We start from the raw sequence: 15,356 nt of genomic DNA on the forward strand, positions 1-15,356 counted from the left end.
TGTGGTTTATTTGTTTGTTTGTTTGTTTTTACCCCATGAAATTGAAAAGGGCAATTTAGACTGTACACCTTCATTTCATCTAAAATTTCCATGTAGAACTTTACTATTCACTAGATTAACAATATCCTGTGACAAGGGGGTTAGCTCAATAGTATGATACGAAAACACAGCCCCAAGGATTATGGTTCTATTAGACAGGATTAACACCTTTCACTGGCTTGTCAACCCAGCCAAATGTGCCCTGAAGCACGAAGCAGGAGGCTGGGATTCACAGCAATATTGGGGAAGTATAAAATCGTCTCCCTCACACAGTGATCTCTAAACATACACTGACCTTTCTGTTGCATTCAATCACTTGAAGATGTCTAGTAGGAATAACTGTATATTAAAGTGCAGATGTGCTGCAAATACTTTAAAAGGAACAAGAGGAAAAACATTGTTTATTGTTGATCTTACCTATAAACAGCCTGAGCACAGGGAAATCAGTTATTCTTTTTTTGACCCCTGAAACAACCTTATATCCTACACGGGCAGAAGCCTGGGGCTATTTTGTAGTATACTTCAGTGTTGCTTCATCCCTTTTAAATATTAATAAGGGTTACAGGATGATTTCCACTCTTCTAGATAATGGTCTCGTTGCACTGGAGAGTACGAAATAGGGCTGCTTCAGCACTTCTCTATACTAACTTTTTCCATTAAGTAATCAATAGCTACCACCTTTTAAAAATGTATTCAACCCCATTATACTGATAACAAAAGGCTGATTTAGGAGCTACGGGCTGCTGGGGAGCAGGACAGTGACTTTCAGTAGTTTCAGTCACTGCATTAATGTCTGGGAACACCAACCCTGTAAAGATACCACCAGGCCTTATTTCCAACTGCAGGGAGTTTTAAAGTAAATGCAAAGCTACTAGGAGAAAATATGCATTGACTTTTGATACCAATGTTCAGCATCCTACAAGATCAATTGACTTTACTGGCTGGACTCATGGAAGATCTACCAATGGATACATTAAGCAAATACAGATTTGCTCAGTAAAATCTAATGGAGGCATGGGCAGGGACCTGATGAAAGAACACATTTGTTTTCCACACAACAACCAATCAACTAATTTCTAGAAGTCAAAGCTCTAATCCTTATCCTTGTCTCCCTGGTATACCTTGTTAGCATAATGGAAAATGTCAAAGGTGTTTCAGTATTTCAAATCAGTCTTCTGTCCTTTCCAATATATTTACTTCTCTGATATCCAGGAACTTTAGATAATAATTTTAAAAGAGGTAAACAGCATCTAATAAGAGGTAAATGGCATCTAATTGCTGTTGATTTTAATTTGGACAGTCTGCAGTTTGTGATCTGTTTTCTCTGCAAATAGTTAGTAATTTTCCCCAGAAAACTGTGCAGTACACAAATAGAAAAGCAGCAATAAGAGGTTCTGAAAATCATGTCTTCATATTATAGAACATTCAAGGTCAGGTTGAACGGGGCTCCAAGCAACCTGATCTAGCTGTAGGTGTCCGTTTTCATTGCAGTGGAGTTGAACTAGAAGACCTTTAAGGGTCCGTTCCAACTCAAACAATTCTGTGATTCTATGATTCTGTGAATGCATCCTTCCATTGTGGAGCAAATCATCACAGAAGTCAGGTAGTTCTTGTCAAAGGACAACCTTCGAACCCAAGCTGACAGAAGACATCCTGCTAAGTAATCATTATGGGTAATATTCATCTCATATTTTCCTTTGGACAATTTATGCTGCTCAGAAATCTGGTTCCCCACTGTGAGAAATTCTGGCTCTTTATTTTTTGCTTCAAGTCTCACTGAAAATAGAATTTAAGTTCAGCATGATGCAATGGCTTTGTACTGGCCCTCTTACATAAGTAAGTCTCTTCAGATTTCTCCAAGCATTTTCATTTTTAGCTTCCATTCATCCCTAGACTACTCAGAACATGTAAGCTGTAAAGGGGCAAAAGCAGTTGCTGAGAGAGACTTCAGCCTGTTGCAGGTTTCCTCACTTGCCTCAAACACCCTCTCTGCTCATAAGGAGCCACAGCAGTTCCCAGGAGGACAATCACTTGCTTCTTGGATCAATGAAGATAAGTGGAGCTTAGGATCTGATTCAGTTCACCTGTTCCCTCATGCTACTAGTCCCTTCACAATCAGGGGACTATGCTGGGAATGAAATTAAGAGCCATCAACATAGGGGTGAATATAATCACTATGCTACCTTATCTTACTTCCATCACAGATAATCAAAGAAAATTGTCTCCTACATTCCCTGAAAGCAAGGCTGTAAATTTCTGCTTTCAGGATGTTCTGAAGAAAGAAAAAAAAAAAAAACACAACAAAACACAAACCACCACCACTACCAAGAGCCCTTCTCACTTCTTTATAGAGAATGGGAATTTGCATACAAGATTTAGTAACTCAGAAGTGTAATAAAGAAGTAAAAAAAAAGAGACATAATGACCTCTCTACCTCAGACATCTTTCCTATTTACACATTAGTTACACATATAGAACATCTGACCACTAACCAGGCTATTAATATAACTTTATAGTCAACACGAAACATGGCCTAAACCTTGTACTTGGCCAGTCAAAAGCAATAAAAAAGATACAGCTTGTTCCTGCTAACTCAAATAGGGCAATCTACTGAAATGGCATTTTTAACTGGCTTAAAAACGACTCCATAAAAGACTCTGGTTGTTAATGTGGTCTGGTATTCTGCTCCTGCATGGAGGTGGGGAGAAAAGAAAGCAGAGCGGGCTTAGAGCAAGGCTGCTACCTTGGAACTTCAGAGCAAAAACCCTAATTTTAATGGCAGAAAATGACTGGAAAATAAAAGCTGTTTAAAACAACAAATCAATCGTACTTAATGCTCTCCCAGGTCAACACATTTCACTCTTGGAAGCAAACACCAAGCAGCTGTTTTATCAAGACCTCTGATGGGTACCAGTCTTGGCCTCTCCAGCCTGAACTGACAGTGCACCAAAGCTGGTGATCCATTTGTCAGGGCTTCTACCCAAACACCAGCTCTCCAGTGATATCAGAGGCCGGGTCCTGAGGATGTGGGTATGGGGCATAGAGCTGGGGCTGAGCTGCTGTTGATGAGGGTAAACAAGAGTGCAACAGTTCACAGGGTCAGCTCTGTCCTTGTAAGTTTTCCTTGGGAAGGGGCAAGATGCACAGAGGGGCTGAGCAAAAAAGGAGTGATTTTCACCACTTCTGCTGGTGAAACTGGTTTGTGAGGAACAAAATGAGGAAGTGATTTAAGAAATGTCGATCGCAGCACTAAGAATGGTCTGTTTGCAGCCAAGTTTTGCAAAATGTGCAAGGGGAAGTGAAGGGGCCTGCATCTTCCTTTAAATGCACACAGGCCCTGCATGTTAACGAGCAGCACTGCTGCAGAGCGCTCTCAGATCCCATTGAGAAAAGGCACTTCAAGTGCTCTGCTGGCAAGCTGTCCAACCCTGGGAGCGTGCACATGGGTATCTCCAATAATTATGTAATTAAGACTTTATTATTTATATGACATTTAATTAAAAGTGACTTTCAGTGGCACACAAAACCATGAAAAGAAAATGACTTTAAAAGAAGGTTAAGGATGTGTGACAAACTCAGAGGAGCTGTGAAAGTGACAGTTAAGGACTTGGCATGATGTGCGCCTCTCCTGCACCATTATCCCTTTCTACCTTTCACTTGCATGTGGGCAGAGACACGAAAGCCTGGAATCCACCTTCCATAAGCCCTGACTGCAGCAAAGGGGAGCAGCACTGCCTGAGCAAAGAGGGGTTAAACTCTGGGTAAGCATAGCAGGCTTTGGTCTGTAATCCCTTAAATAATGTAATAATACAATCCCTTAAATAACTTTCTTTTTTCCTATCCTGAACCTTCCTCCTCCCGAATCAGAGAAATTCACATGCAAATTTTTGTATTTTAAAAACAAATTACCTTATTTCAATTTAACGCCCGTCTCTACTTCCATATACAGGATGATTTTATTAATGCTGTGCGTTATCCAGGCCCTGACCTTATAGGGTTCCGTTTGATTTCTCTTGTGAGAGGAATTACTCACATGTGTGTTTGCAAGACGGGCTTTAGGAGAAGATGAAAGATAACTGCCAAAAGAGGAGCTGAGGAATACCCAGGGAGCCAACTCCTAGGGAGCCCTATCCTGCACACGATGTGGGGTGGGTGCTTGGCCAGTGTCCCTCCCAGAGGTAGGAGTCTGCTATGTGCAGTGATCACAAAAGCTCCTGCAGTTGGAGTATTCCTTCAGATGACCTTCCAAAGGGGAACAAGATGAAAAAATGACCTCTAAGTCACGGTTAAATCTGACCATCCCGAAAGCTCATTTGTTTTTTTGAAGAGTAAGCAAACTTTTGAAAGCCCTTGTACAAGTTTTACTGCAGTCCTGCAGCCTTACCCTTGACAACAGGTAATGACCAACAATAAGCTAATTCTAAGAAACTTGGGGGGCAGGGAGGGAGGAAAGGGAGTTAGTTTTTATTACTTTTAAATGAGTGTTTGATACATCATGTTGGTTCCTCTGATTAATGTTCACAGCAAAGTCAGCCATTGGAGTTGTAATGTTTCTGCAAGCTTCCCTACAGCAAAGCTTAGCCATTAATTCAGTGGCATATGTCAGCTCAGCAGAGCAAGGTCACTCTTCTCTTTCAAGGGGAACCTTTTTAGAAATAATAAAACTGACAGAAAGTTCTTTTTTGCATGCTTTATGTCACCTGAGGTTGAGTGCTGCAGTTAATATCACAGAGCTTATAAACATTCCCATCTTCAGCAGACTCCAGCCCCACTGGGCTCTTGGAACCTAAACTTTTTTTTTTTTTTTTTGAGTAATATAGCGACAGCTTTATGTGAGGCAGATATACAGTATATAATCCTAAATGAGTAAAAAATGAGTAAAAAATGAACAAATCTTTTCTTAGGTTCTTTAGAGGAGAAATTTTGGAAGTCACTAAGAGACTGCTGATACTGCAGTATGGATTTAGGATGCTAGCGCTTAGAGGAAAAGATTAAGGACTTTGGCAGTTAGGCTCCATCAATGCTTGCACCTTTCACTAAAAGGGGGGAAATTTTAAAATGTTTCTGGTCCAGCTTCTTTCCATTTCATTGTCAACTGATGCTGCCAGCTGGAAATTTGTATAGGCATGTAATATAAAGGAGAACACAAAGTTAATTGATGTGTTTACGGAATCATTTTAAACTTGCAAGTAAATAAAGATATTTTAGTCATCTGTTACGACCACTAATTGCAACTTGAACTTATTTATCAGTATACATGTATTATGAGACATGAGAAACAAACTAACTACTGAAGAATAAGATCCCAACAATAGGTCATCTTCTACCCCCTCATTATCTCCCTTCAGACATCCTGACTACACTTGATTAATGAACCCGTAGTGAGATTAGCTGAAATTACCTTAATGGAGATGCAGTGCAGTGGAGAAGCAAAACACAGTGTAGTATCTATCATCAGTCACTGTGAATTTTACTGTTTCATCAAAACTATATGTCCATTTATTTATATTAGTTTTATCTTGGAGAACAATTAAAATCAGAGAAAAGACTTTTCTCATTACAGTGGGTTACCTTTTGACTCTTTTAAAATGATGACCAGTGTCACCAATTTTTTTTTTCCCTTCATATAACCTCCCTTGTCAGAAGGCTGAACTCCAGCATGGCTTATTGCCATCAATTGGCCAAAGTTATTTTTATTGTCCACTTGAATAAAGTACGATTAGCATTTCATTACAGCCTCACAGGCTTCAAGAACTAGACAAGCTTGCAGACGACGTGCTTGGGAATCTGTGGCATGCTTATTAGAATTTTGAGTGTAAATAAATAAATTCAATACTTTTGTTGTTGTTGTTGTTTTGAATGAGTAAATAAGCTGAAAAACTGTTTCCAACTCAGATTTTCCTATTGATTTAGCATTGTCTTAGTGTATGAGATATGTAGATTCTGGGTATTCTTTGTAGTGTAAGTTTTACCACTGCAGTCCTAGGGTGGGTAAAAATGTCTAGTCTCTCAAGGCAAGATAGTATCATGATTCTGTTCAGGTCATTTTAATACCAGATAGGAATGAATGCAATCAACAGCTCATTGCAAGCACTGGTTATGGCAAATAGTACTCATCTGGTATCATCAATTCCCCTTTCTCTATTTGATTATCTCTGTTGGGTGTATCTGGCAGTTGGGTGATTGTGAGCACAGCTCAGTGGAAAACTGAAATTTCATTACATAAAAAACAAATCCATCAAACATTTGGAGTGGTTTTTGGATTTTTTTTTGTTTTTGTTTTTCTTTTCATTCTAATACGGGACAAAATTAAGGCTAAGCTTCTGCACCCTCCAGGAAAACCATGCAGAATTGAGAGATACTCACCAAGGCACAGATAGCAGCAAAGGCTTTGTGGGGTTATATGAAGTCCAAATTCAAAGCTATGCTTGAATCTCTTCAAATCTAGCCTATCACTGTAAAGTGGATTGCATTAGCTACAAGGCTGTAAGCTTTCATGAATGGTAGAAATGTCTACTTTTCTACATTCCTTCAGACAATAACCAAAATCCGAAACAAATAGTTTTCACATGTTTTACCCACGTAGACACAATTAGCAAGAAACAGTAACCAAGTAAAAGTAAAAAACCAAGTAAAAAACCAAATAAACTCCATTAGAGAGAAAAAGAAAATCATGGAAATACAACCAACAGACAATGTCAGCAGAGCCTTGCCAGCTACTTGTGGATAGAGCTGAATGACCTCTCTGTCACTATCAGTCATTTCAAGCACTCACTACACAGTCTCTGAGCTGTTCATACATCACTGAACCATATCCCCTTTTCAGCTTTGTGAAGCAGTTGTTGGAGTTAACATATGATCTTTAAAAGGAGGCAGACACACAGAAGAATGAGAGAAATAGTGCAGCTGTGGAAAATGAAAGCAGTTCATGAGTGGTAATACTCAAAATCCTTTTTGCACAGGTGAAGGCAGCAGAGAGTCAAGCTTTGTAAACTCATTCAGCTGTCCTGGTTACTTTGTCATCTCATCTTCACGCATCTGTGTTTGGCTGTGCTGCCAAAGCAAAGCTGATTTCTTTATCTTATTACCGCAGGCTGACAGTTACAAAGATCCATCTCAATCTTAAACACAACAGCAGAGGGAAAATATGAGACAGCACCATAGCTTTTCCATGCTTTTCTCGTCAAGCAATGCTTCTACAGAGCTTTTCTTATCCCTGAAGAAGCCATTAGAAACCCAGCGGGAAAACCTAAGCTAATATAGATCGGCCCCAGCTCTTGCTTGTCTGTCAACATACCCGAAGGCACAGCCAACTTACCGCTCCTTCTGGATGTAATCAGCATGACCAAGTAGAGGAGCTCACCACTTCCTATAGTTCTCAGTAAGTAACCTTTTAGCATCTCGTGGAAATCAAGTGTGGGGTTACTTGGTTGTTGTTGTGAAGACAAGAGATTAAGACAGAAAAGGGTAGGAAAAGGACTAAGACTCCATTCAAAAGATCTGAAGGTGCAAACATTAGATGGATCACTAGATCTTTTTCTCAGAGAAGGGCTTTCTTGTTGGCCTCAAAGCTAGTGATGAAAGATCTTTCACTGCTGACATTCAGCAAACCAGAAAGAAGTCAGCAGATCTTAGGACTGGCAACTAAGCAGCCTGAAGTCTGCAAACAAGTGAAATCATCCAATTTTTTGTGCATCCATGGAATAAACCAAATAAAAAGTGACAGTATGGTGTACAATACATATAGTCAAAGAAGCAGCTTCACAGAAGCAGTTCAAAAGCTCCAGACATTTTCAGGACTGCAACTTCACCTCAAGTTTGAGGAAAAAAAATAAGAAAGAAGACTATGCACGTGCACTGTGCCAATATAATAAGATATAAACAGCTAGAATTGCATGAGCAAGCAAATACAGGAAAGATTTCACTTGGGAAAAAGGTAAGAGATCTTTCATCCTCCTCTGGAATACCAAAGCAAATGCACACAAATTCCTTCCTTCACTGAAGTACAAGCAAAGGTTGCCATTATGATGGTTCTGAGGACGTGTGACTTGCTAAATATTCAGAGCATATATAATCTGTAGCTTGGTACCAAGCAGAAAAATGACCAGAGCAAAAACCACTGACATTGCTAATTTGTGGAAATGAGTAAAACTACTTCTAACTACTGAAATAAATCCAGTGTCACTCTTATAAGCTTTCAGAAGATAAAAGTTAAGGGATATTGTGATTTCAGAGGCCCAGAAGACTTTTATTTTCATTTCCTGGAGTGGGTGAGAACACCTTTAGTGAGAACTCTTGGTGATAGGTGGATGGTTGGACTGGATGATCTTGTAGGTCTTTTTCAACCTTGATGTTTCTGTGATTCTGTATTGCAAGAGATTTGCACAGCAAGGGGTTGATTCTTCTGGTTTAAGTGTTTGTAGCCACCCACAAATGGCTTACGCCTGCAGCTTTACGATTATTTCATTGTGGACTTATACAAAACACAGATTACTAGAAGCGTTGAAATCTACAAAGAACTTTAGGCCACATCCTCTATCCAGCCCTTACACAGCTACTGCTTTTTACAAGCAATGATGGGTATCCTGGCCAGTGTTTCTTTTGAGTACTTTGTGTTTCCTAGAAACACAGTACTGAAGCAGTCAAATGCTCAATAAAGATAAATAAAGAATTAGAAGGGAACTAATACTGATTTATATCACCTTGGTGTTTGTCCCACCTCACTTATCAGAGAGTACAGTCACAGCTGTTGTGATTGAGTTGAGTTTCCAGGAATGTGTGGAGAATGAAATTTGGACAAGCTTCTTAAAATGCTATTGCTTGGTTGGAAAAAAAAAAAAAAAAGAAAGAAAGAAAGAAAGAACTTACAGTATTTTTCACTATAAGCAAATTTCACATTATAGGTACCATAGTAAGGCAACCCTGCCACAAAAGAGGCCAGGACAAGAACAGGCCTAAGATGCCTTTTCTATTATTTTATATGAGAGCTACTCAGTAATTGCATGAGTCCTAAAGGAACCTTTATGTTGATCTGAGCATCAAAATATGGTCTGTATACCCTAATCAGCCTCCTGGGAAAGAGGAGAGAGATGGCTTTTGTTTCACCATAAAGACCCTAGACCCTTACTTAATGTTTAGTGAGAAAATCAAATTCCAGGAATTTCAAACTCTTATTAGAAGAGATATGCTAATGTGTATGTTAGGACAGAAAAGGTCTGAAAAAAAGCTTTCCATGCCTGAGCAAAGGGAAAAGATTTTTCTTTTTTCCTGATAATCAATCGTTAGAAATAAAATGTGGATATAAAGAAGGAAAAAAAGAAAACAGTTACGAGAGGAGCTGCAATATGGTTGCAGAACTTTCCACTCGCGCAAGAAAAATACCCCAAGGTTAGCTCTAACCTTGTTCTTGTTTTTCTGAAGTCTGAGGGAGACAGGAAACACCTTCTGACGTGTCACCTGCAATCCCTTTTTCCCCGCCTGCTCATACATGGTTATAACCATATCATTTTTTCTTTCTCTGAACACTTCCTGAGAAAGGCCCACAGGTATTTCCACTGCAACCCAGATTCTTAAAACTACTCCCCAGATGTTGTCATCTGCTTCTGCTTATTTAACGATGTTAAAATGCATTTTGACAAACACTCCTTCTTCAAGAGGCAATGGAGTAAAGACCTTTAATGACAGAGCTACGTGTCATCTTTGCCTATGAGCATAAATTTGCACAGCGGGCAGTATGGTGAAAACAGCTTATCGTCTCGCATCATTGTTAGAATGAAATGCAAATGGAAACGAACATCACTTCAGTCATGGCTGTGAAAATTAGCATCTGTGACATTAGCAGTGGTTCATTTATTATACACTCCAAATTTCAGGGAGAAAGAAAAGAATTTTAAACTTGCTATATTTTCAGAACTCTGCCCGTCCTTACCTTTGAAATAAAATTAAAACCTTCAGCTTTTACCACTCAAAGATAAAACCTAGTTAATATTCATTAGCAATGAGCAATCTATTCACTGCAGATCTTGTCCTACAAAAGATATAATTATATGCTGAATTATTTTTGGCTTTTAGATTTGCTGTACCTATCTCCTATTTTCTCTTCAAGTATTTCCCAGTACAGAGTACTGCATAAGCCATCGTCTCAGAAAGCTGCACCAAAAAACTTGCTTATAGCATCTGTCTGCACTACAGATTCCAAATACAGGCAAGTGATAAACACGACTTAGATTACAAAGCCCATAGAAATCAACAGGATCACAGCTAATTTATTCATTTAAGTGTTTTGGGGATTAGGCTTCCTGTGACGAATATATACAAAACGGAAATCCGGGCCTCATTAAGTCTATGGCCAAAATGTGCATGGATTTCAGTGGAGGCAAGGTTTTGTGTGAAGCTTATAAAAAGGAAAACTAATGATATGAAAAATACTACTAGGGAATAAGGTTGCACAGTAAATGTGTGCAGTTCACGCATTTAAATTGTAATGTGTGTAAACACAATGGAAATAAAAATTGCCTTCCACTGGATTTCCCACTAATTTCTTACGAGGTTGAAAATAATAGTTTATCACATCAGTAAGAGATTATTGATTTAATTAGAAGCTTGGACATATTTTTGCCTAAACAAAATGCACAAGCATTGACCCTGAATTGTCTTACACCAGAAGTAAGCTGAGTTCCAAGCATCAAGCACATTTGAAAGTGGAATAAGGAAACAAAAACGTCTCAAACCTTTAGCATAAACATATATCATCTGTCATGTAAAATAATGACACCAGACTTTCTTCAGTCAAGCCAGAAAAAAAAAAAAGGCATAAAATCTTATTTGCTTCAGCTTGAAGTAAAGCCAAGAATCATCAGGCAGTTCTCAAGTTTTCAGTGTGTGCAGGAATTTGAAAGAGACAAAAGAAAACCTGCTGCCCAGAACGTTACATTGTGTGAAGTACTCGGTGCAGTGTAGGGATGTTTTACAGATTATTTGCACCTTTCAGTCTCATTTACACCTGGTCAAAAGTGTTAAACAGCACAAAGTGGAATGCACCCTTGCTGCAAAATGTTTTTTCTTTTTTTTTTTTAGCACTGTTTTATTTGTATGATGCTGCCTGAAGCACATCAGAGAGACCATGTTTAATTTCTTTGAATGTTTTTCCTACCATTTTTCTAAACCTGCTTCCTGCTATTCCCCAGATGCACAGAGATCTGTAGTGCCATAAGGGCAGTGAAGATACACTGTGATGTTAGAGATCCTTGACATCTTCTGAGTGAGCCGCTCTTCTCTCCCCATCTCTGTGAGCACTCTGGGACAGGCTGTACCAAGCCCTGGCTGAAACATATCTGGCAGCAATGTGTTGCTGAAGCTCTCTCCTACCTATGCTGCAGCAGTGCAGAAGGAATATACTCTGCTCTGCCCACAGCACTCCAGCTATCAATGTGGGCACCGACTGCAAGGCTGGGTGCTCGATCTTGTCTGCATGACCTCAGCTGCCCACTGGTAACTGTGCAGCCCAGGGGGCTGCACCATGTAAACCAAGTCACATCTCAGCTGATGGAAAAGGACAGTGAGGGCTGAAGTGAAGCACCAAGAGAGAGCTGTGGTGGATGGGCCGATGGGAAGCGCTCAGCCTGCACCATGATATAAAGTCATTTCAGGACCTGGACAGACAGAGGTGGGTTAGGGAGAGGACAGGCTTGAAATAGAGAGGTTAGCCCTTTGATAAGGTTGAATTTCTTCTATTTTAGACTGAGTATTTTTAAGCATTGGTACTAATCCTTTATAATTCAGCTACCTGGGCCTTCAGCTTCTGTAAAATATATGTGTGCAGGCCCATAGCAGTACATGGAGCTACAAGGACAAACGTCAGCAAAGGATCACAATCCTTCTCGTGCTTCTTTTGAAAACATTTATCTCCCCATTTTCTCTGGAATGACAAGTGGTGTAGATTTTTTTGCTCACAAATGAATATTTAGTTTCTGCTACATACAAATCATATAGTAGCTATATGCACAAACATGCATACACAAAAGCTGCAAGATGTGCATAGAAATTATGAGCACGATTGCAGTGCTACAGAAGTCCTTCCTGTCTAAGGAAAAATTGCAACACCAGTTCTTCATGGCAATGGACAGGTATCAAAGTTTTAATAACAAACACCAAGAGTTTCAAGATGTTTCGTTTTGCCTAGATAGCACCTAACACATCTGCAGAAGTCTCTGAAGCAACAAAATAATAAAGCAAACGCATTGCACACACAGAACAGGCAGTTAAATACTGAGAATCTGTATTGTTCCACTGGCCACCTTTTCACCACTAGCAGTAGCTTTGTACAGGGACAGCGAATTGACTGGGAAAGGTTTCAGCATCAGCTTTACATGGTATTCTTCCATCTTTATCAAAGGGCATAACCATATGCCAGATACTCTTCATGGGCATAAGTAATTTCACATTAAAAAAACAATAAAAACAGGAGGATTAAAAATAAAATCTAGGTGTAACACTTGAATAATGCATGGAACTTCCCACAAATGGGATACAGACCAATGGTCACTATCTCCAAAACTCAGCTGCCTAAAAAGATATTTTGGTTGTTCTGTTCACAGGTCTCTGGCAGCAATACAGATTTTCACTGAATAATCTAGACTGATGACTTTCTCCTTTATTATATCCAGAAACAGCCACCTAAAGATGAGGTGAGACAGCCCAAGACCTCCACACTGATGATGACATCCCTCCCTGTGCGTACAAGAAGACGTCAAAAACTGCCTACGCAGAACAGTGGTAGCCAGGAAACCATCCAGGGTCACCACTTGTGAAATTTTGTAATTTCTGCTTGGAGGTGAAGACTTGCACCCCACGTTACTCAATTCTGTATTGAGCAAGTTAGGTATTTGCATTGCTTGCACAGTGCATATTTCAAAATATGCTGCAAAAAACTAAAATTTCTCATCTATAGGAGGGGGAAACTGTCTCCTTCCATGACATTTCTGTGAATAGCACATTCAGCAAAAGATTGTAATTGTGGAAAGTGTACAGAATTCTGTGCAAAAATGGGACTACAGTAGGTGAAGTGTTTCAAAGTACATTACTAAGGCAGAAAGAAATCCTGATCTGCTTCACCAAAACCTTGCATTTTTTGCATAAAAATTTACAAGAAGTCTAAGTCAGTGCAGCAAAATCATGCAAGTCTGACAATCAGTCAAGTGTTTAGACTCTTTTTATCCCTGCTTTATACACACAGTGAATCAATATGTGTATATATATATACACCATATTCACAGACTTTATATTCACATAGATTCACAGATTTGAGAAGCCATAACACTAGCATTTTAGTAGCATGCAGTGAATTCATGAATGAGTAACCAGTTGTGTGAAAGGAAAAAAAATAAATCATAGAATCATTAAGGTTGGAAAAGACCTCTAAGATTATCTAGTCCAACCATCAATTCATTACCACCATGCGTACTAAACCATGTCCCTCAAATCATACCATTCATTAAGGAAGATGTTATTCTGGAAGAGTAACCAAAACTTAATTTTGCAAGTATTCAGAGGGCAGGAAAACAACGCTCATCTACAAGGGTCTATTGTGATCTTTTCACCTGACCTATAATGTAGCTAGATATTAACTATACTTCTTCCCTGCCTTTAAGACATGAACAGAAGACAATACATACCACATAAACAAGCCTAATCCTTAAAAAACATGTAAATCTATGGAGAAACTAATTAAAGTATGTTTCAAATCCATGAAAAAAAACACCTAAAACATTAATTGTTAACAAATCAATCTAAAACTGCAAGTGGGACACATAAAAGCCAATGTCATGTAAAACCAAATGACATTCCTTCTAAAGAACTGCCTGCAATAGTTTCTTAGGATACAGATGTCACACTGCAAGGTGTGCTCCCAAACAAAGACAAGAAGGCTCAGTAAACTATTTCTTACTGTATTTCTTGGGATAGCATCAGTTTGTTCTGTATTCAGGGAATAGAGGAGATTTTTGTGAGTGTCTCTGATAAAAGACTAATGAAGAACATGCAACAACAAATTCCACTAGCAAGGCTCTTCAACAATACTATAGCAGCTTTGTAATGATTTCTTGGATTGGACCGTTACATTTATAAAGTGAGTATATAAAAATAGTTGGTTGAAGTTATACCACTGAAAGAGTGCTGAGGAAATCCTGAAGCATTCAAGGTCTTATTTTTCAACTTCACATTTTCTGTAGAAGCTGCAAAATCTTAGGAATTATTCCACTGCATTACAACCAGACCTGGGCCTTTCAAGTACCTAAGCACTCCTTTTAGGAATTCCTGTTATAATTCACTGGCAATAAAAATTAAACATTCTTACCTTCGGTTTTTGACTTTTCTCCTTATCAGACACATTAGATGGTTTTCTCTTCAACATTTTAAATTTAAGATTGTCTGACTGATGTGCAAAGTCTACAAGCTTGCAACTTAACAAAGATAACAACGCGTACCGCACAAGGGTACACTGCTTACTGCAGTTCCTTGTTCAGTCAGGATGTGACTGTGCAGCTGCTTTGTAAAAAGAGCAAGCAAGTTGAAATAGCAGTTTGGGGAGGGAGTGAGGAAGGAGAGGAGGAAGTGACTGCGGAGAGAGAGGTGCGCTAGCGATGAGTTGAAAACGAGAACAAACTGCAGAGTGAGAAACTCTTTAGTATGTATTCTCCTTTACGTCACCATCAGACCTCAGGAAGGCTTTGCACAATGCCAAGAAATCAGTCTCTTTTCCCCTCTCATTTACCCCACTCAACCTCATGGCACCAACAGCACCCTTCATTTCAACTTGTGCTGAAACTCGAGTGTGAAGGAGTGCTGCAATCATGAGCATCCAAGGATTTTATTTCCCAGCAGGTGTGTGCTGTGCTGTGACACATGGTCCAGCTGGTCCCTAGTGCCTCCCACTCACTGCTCTACAGCCATTCAATAAATGCAGTGAGATTAAAAACCACTACGTGGGAAAGAAAATTTTTAAAGCCATCTTCTTTGCCATGGTCAAATAATTTTTTGCCTTTCATCAGAGAATTTGGACATCCTGAAATAGCTTTTTAAGTTCTCTGCTGTCTCTCATTAGGTGAAAAGTAGAAGGGAGAAGGAACAACTCTAGCAGGAGGTTTACAGCAGAGAGGCTACAATGAAAGTAGAGGTACTAAGCTCTGATTGTCTGCTTCATCTTGTTTGATATTATTTGCCAAATTCAATCAAACAAGTATTGAGTATCCTAAGTAAAACTATTGTGTACAAAATCTGAAACTATGAAAAAAACCTATTGCCTTTTTATTGAAGATTCA

General features: G+C 39.2%; 1 protein-coding gene across 5 annotated transcripts in view; it reads right to left on the minus strand.

Moving 5' to 3' along the window:
• SAMSN1 (SAM domain, SH3 domain and nuclear localization signals 1) overlaps positions 1-15,356 on the minus strand; it is a 153,538-nt gene that overhangs the window by 19,069 nt on the left and 119,113 nt on the right. Inside the window, exon 1 of one of the 5 annotated variants that reach the window (XM_031612671.2) lies at positions 14,393-14,676. The exons of the other annotated variants lie outside the window; for them this stretch is intronic. Coding sequence (XP_031468531.1) covers positions 14,393-14,449 — 57 coding nt within the window. The 5' untranslated portion in view covers positions 14,450-14,676. Of the gene's footprint in view, positions 1-14,392; positions 14,677-15,356 lie in introns of those variants that run through there. 5 annotated transcript variants of the gene reach the window in all.

Source organism: Phasianus colchicus, chromosome 1 (genome assembly GCF_987193195.1).
Source record: "Phasianus colchicus chromosome 1, bPhaCol1.hap1.1, whole genome shotgun sequence".
In the NCBI taxonomy this organism is placed as follows: Eukaryota; Metazoa; Chordata; class Aves; order Galliformes; family Phasianidae; genus Phasianus; species Phasianus colchicus.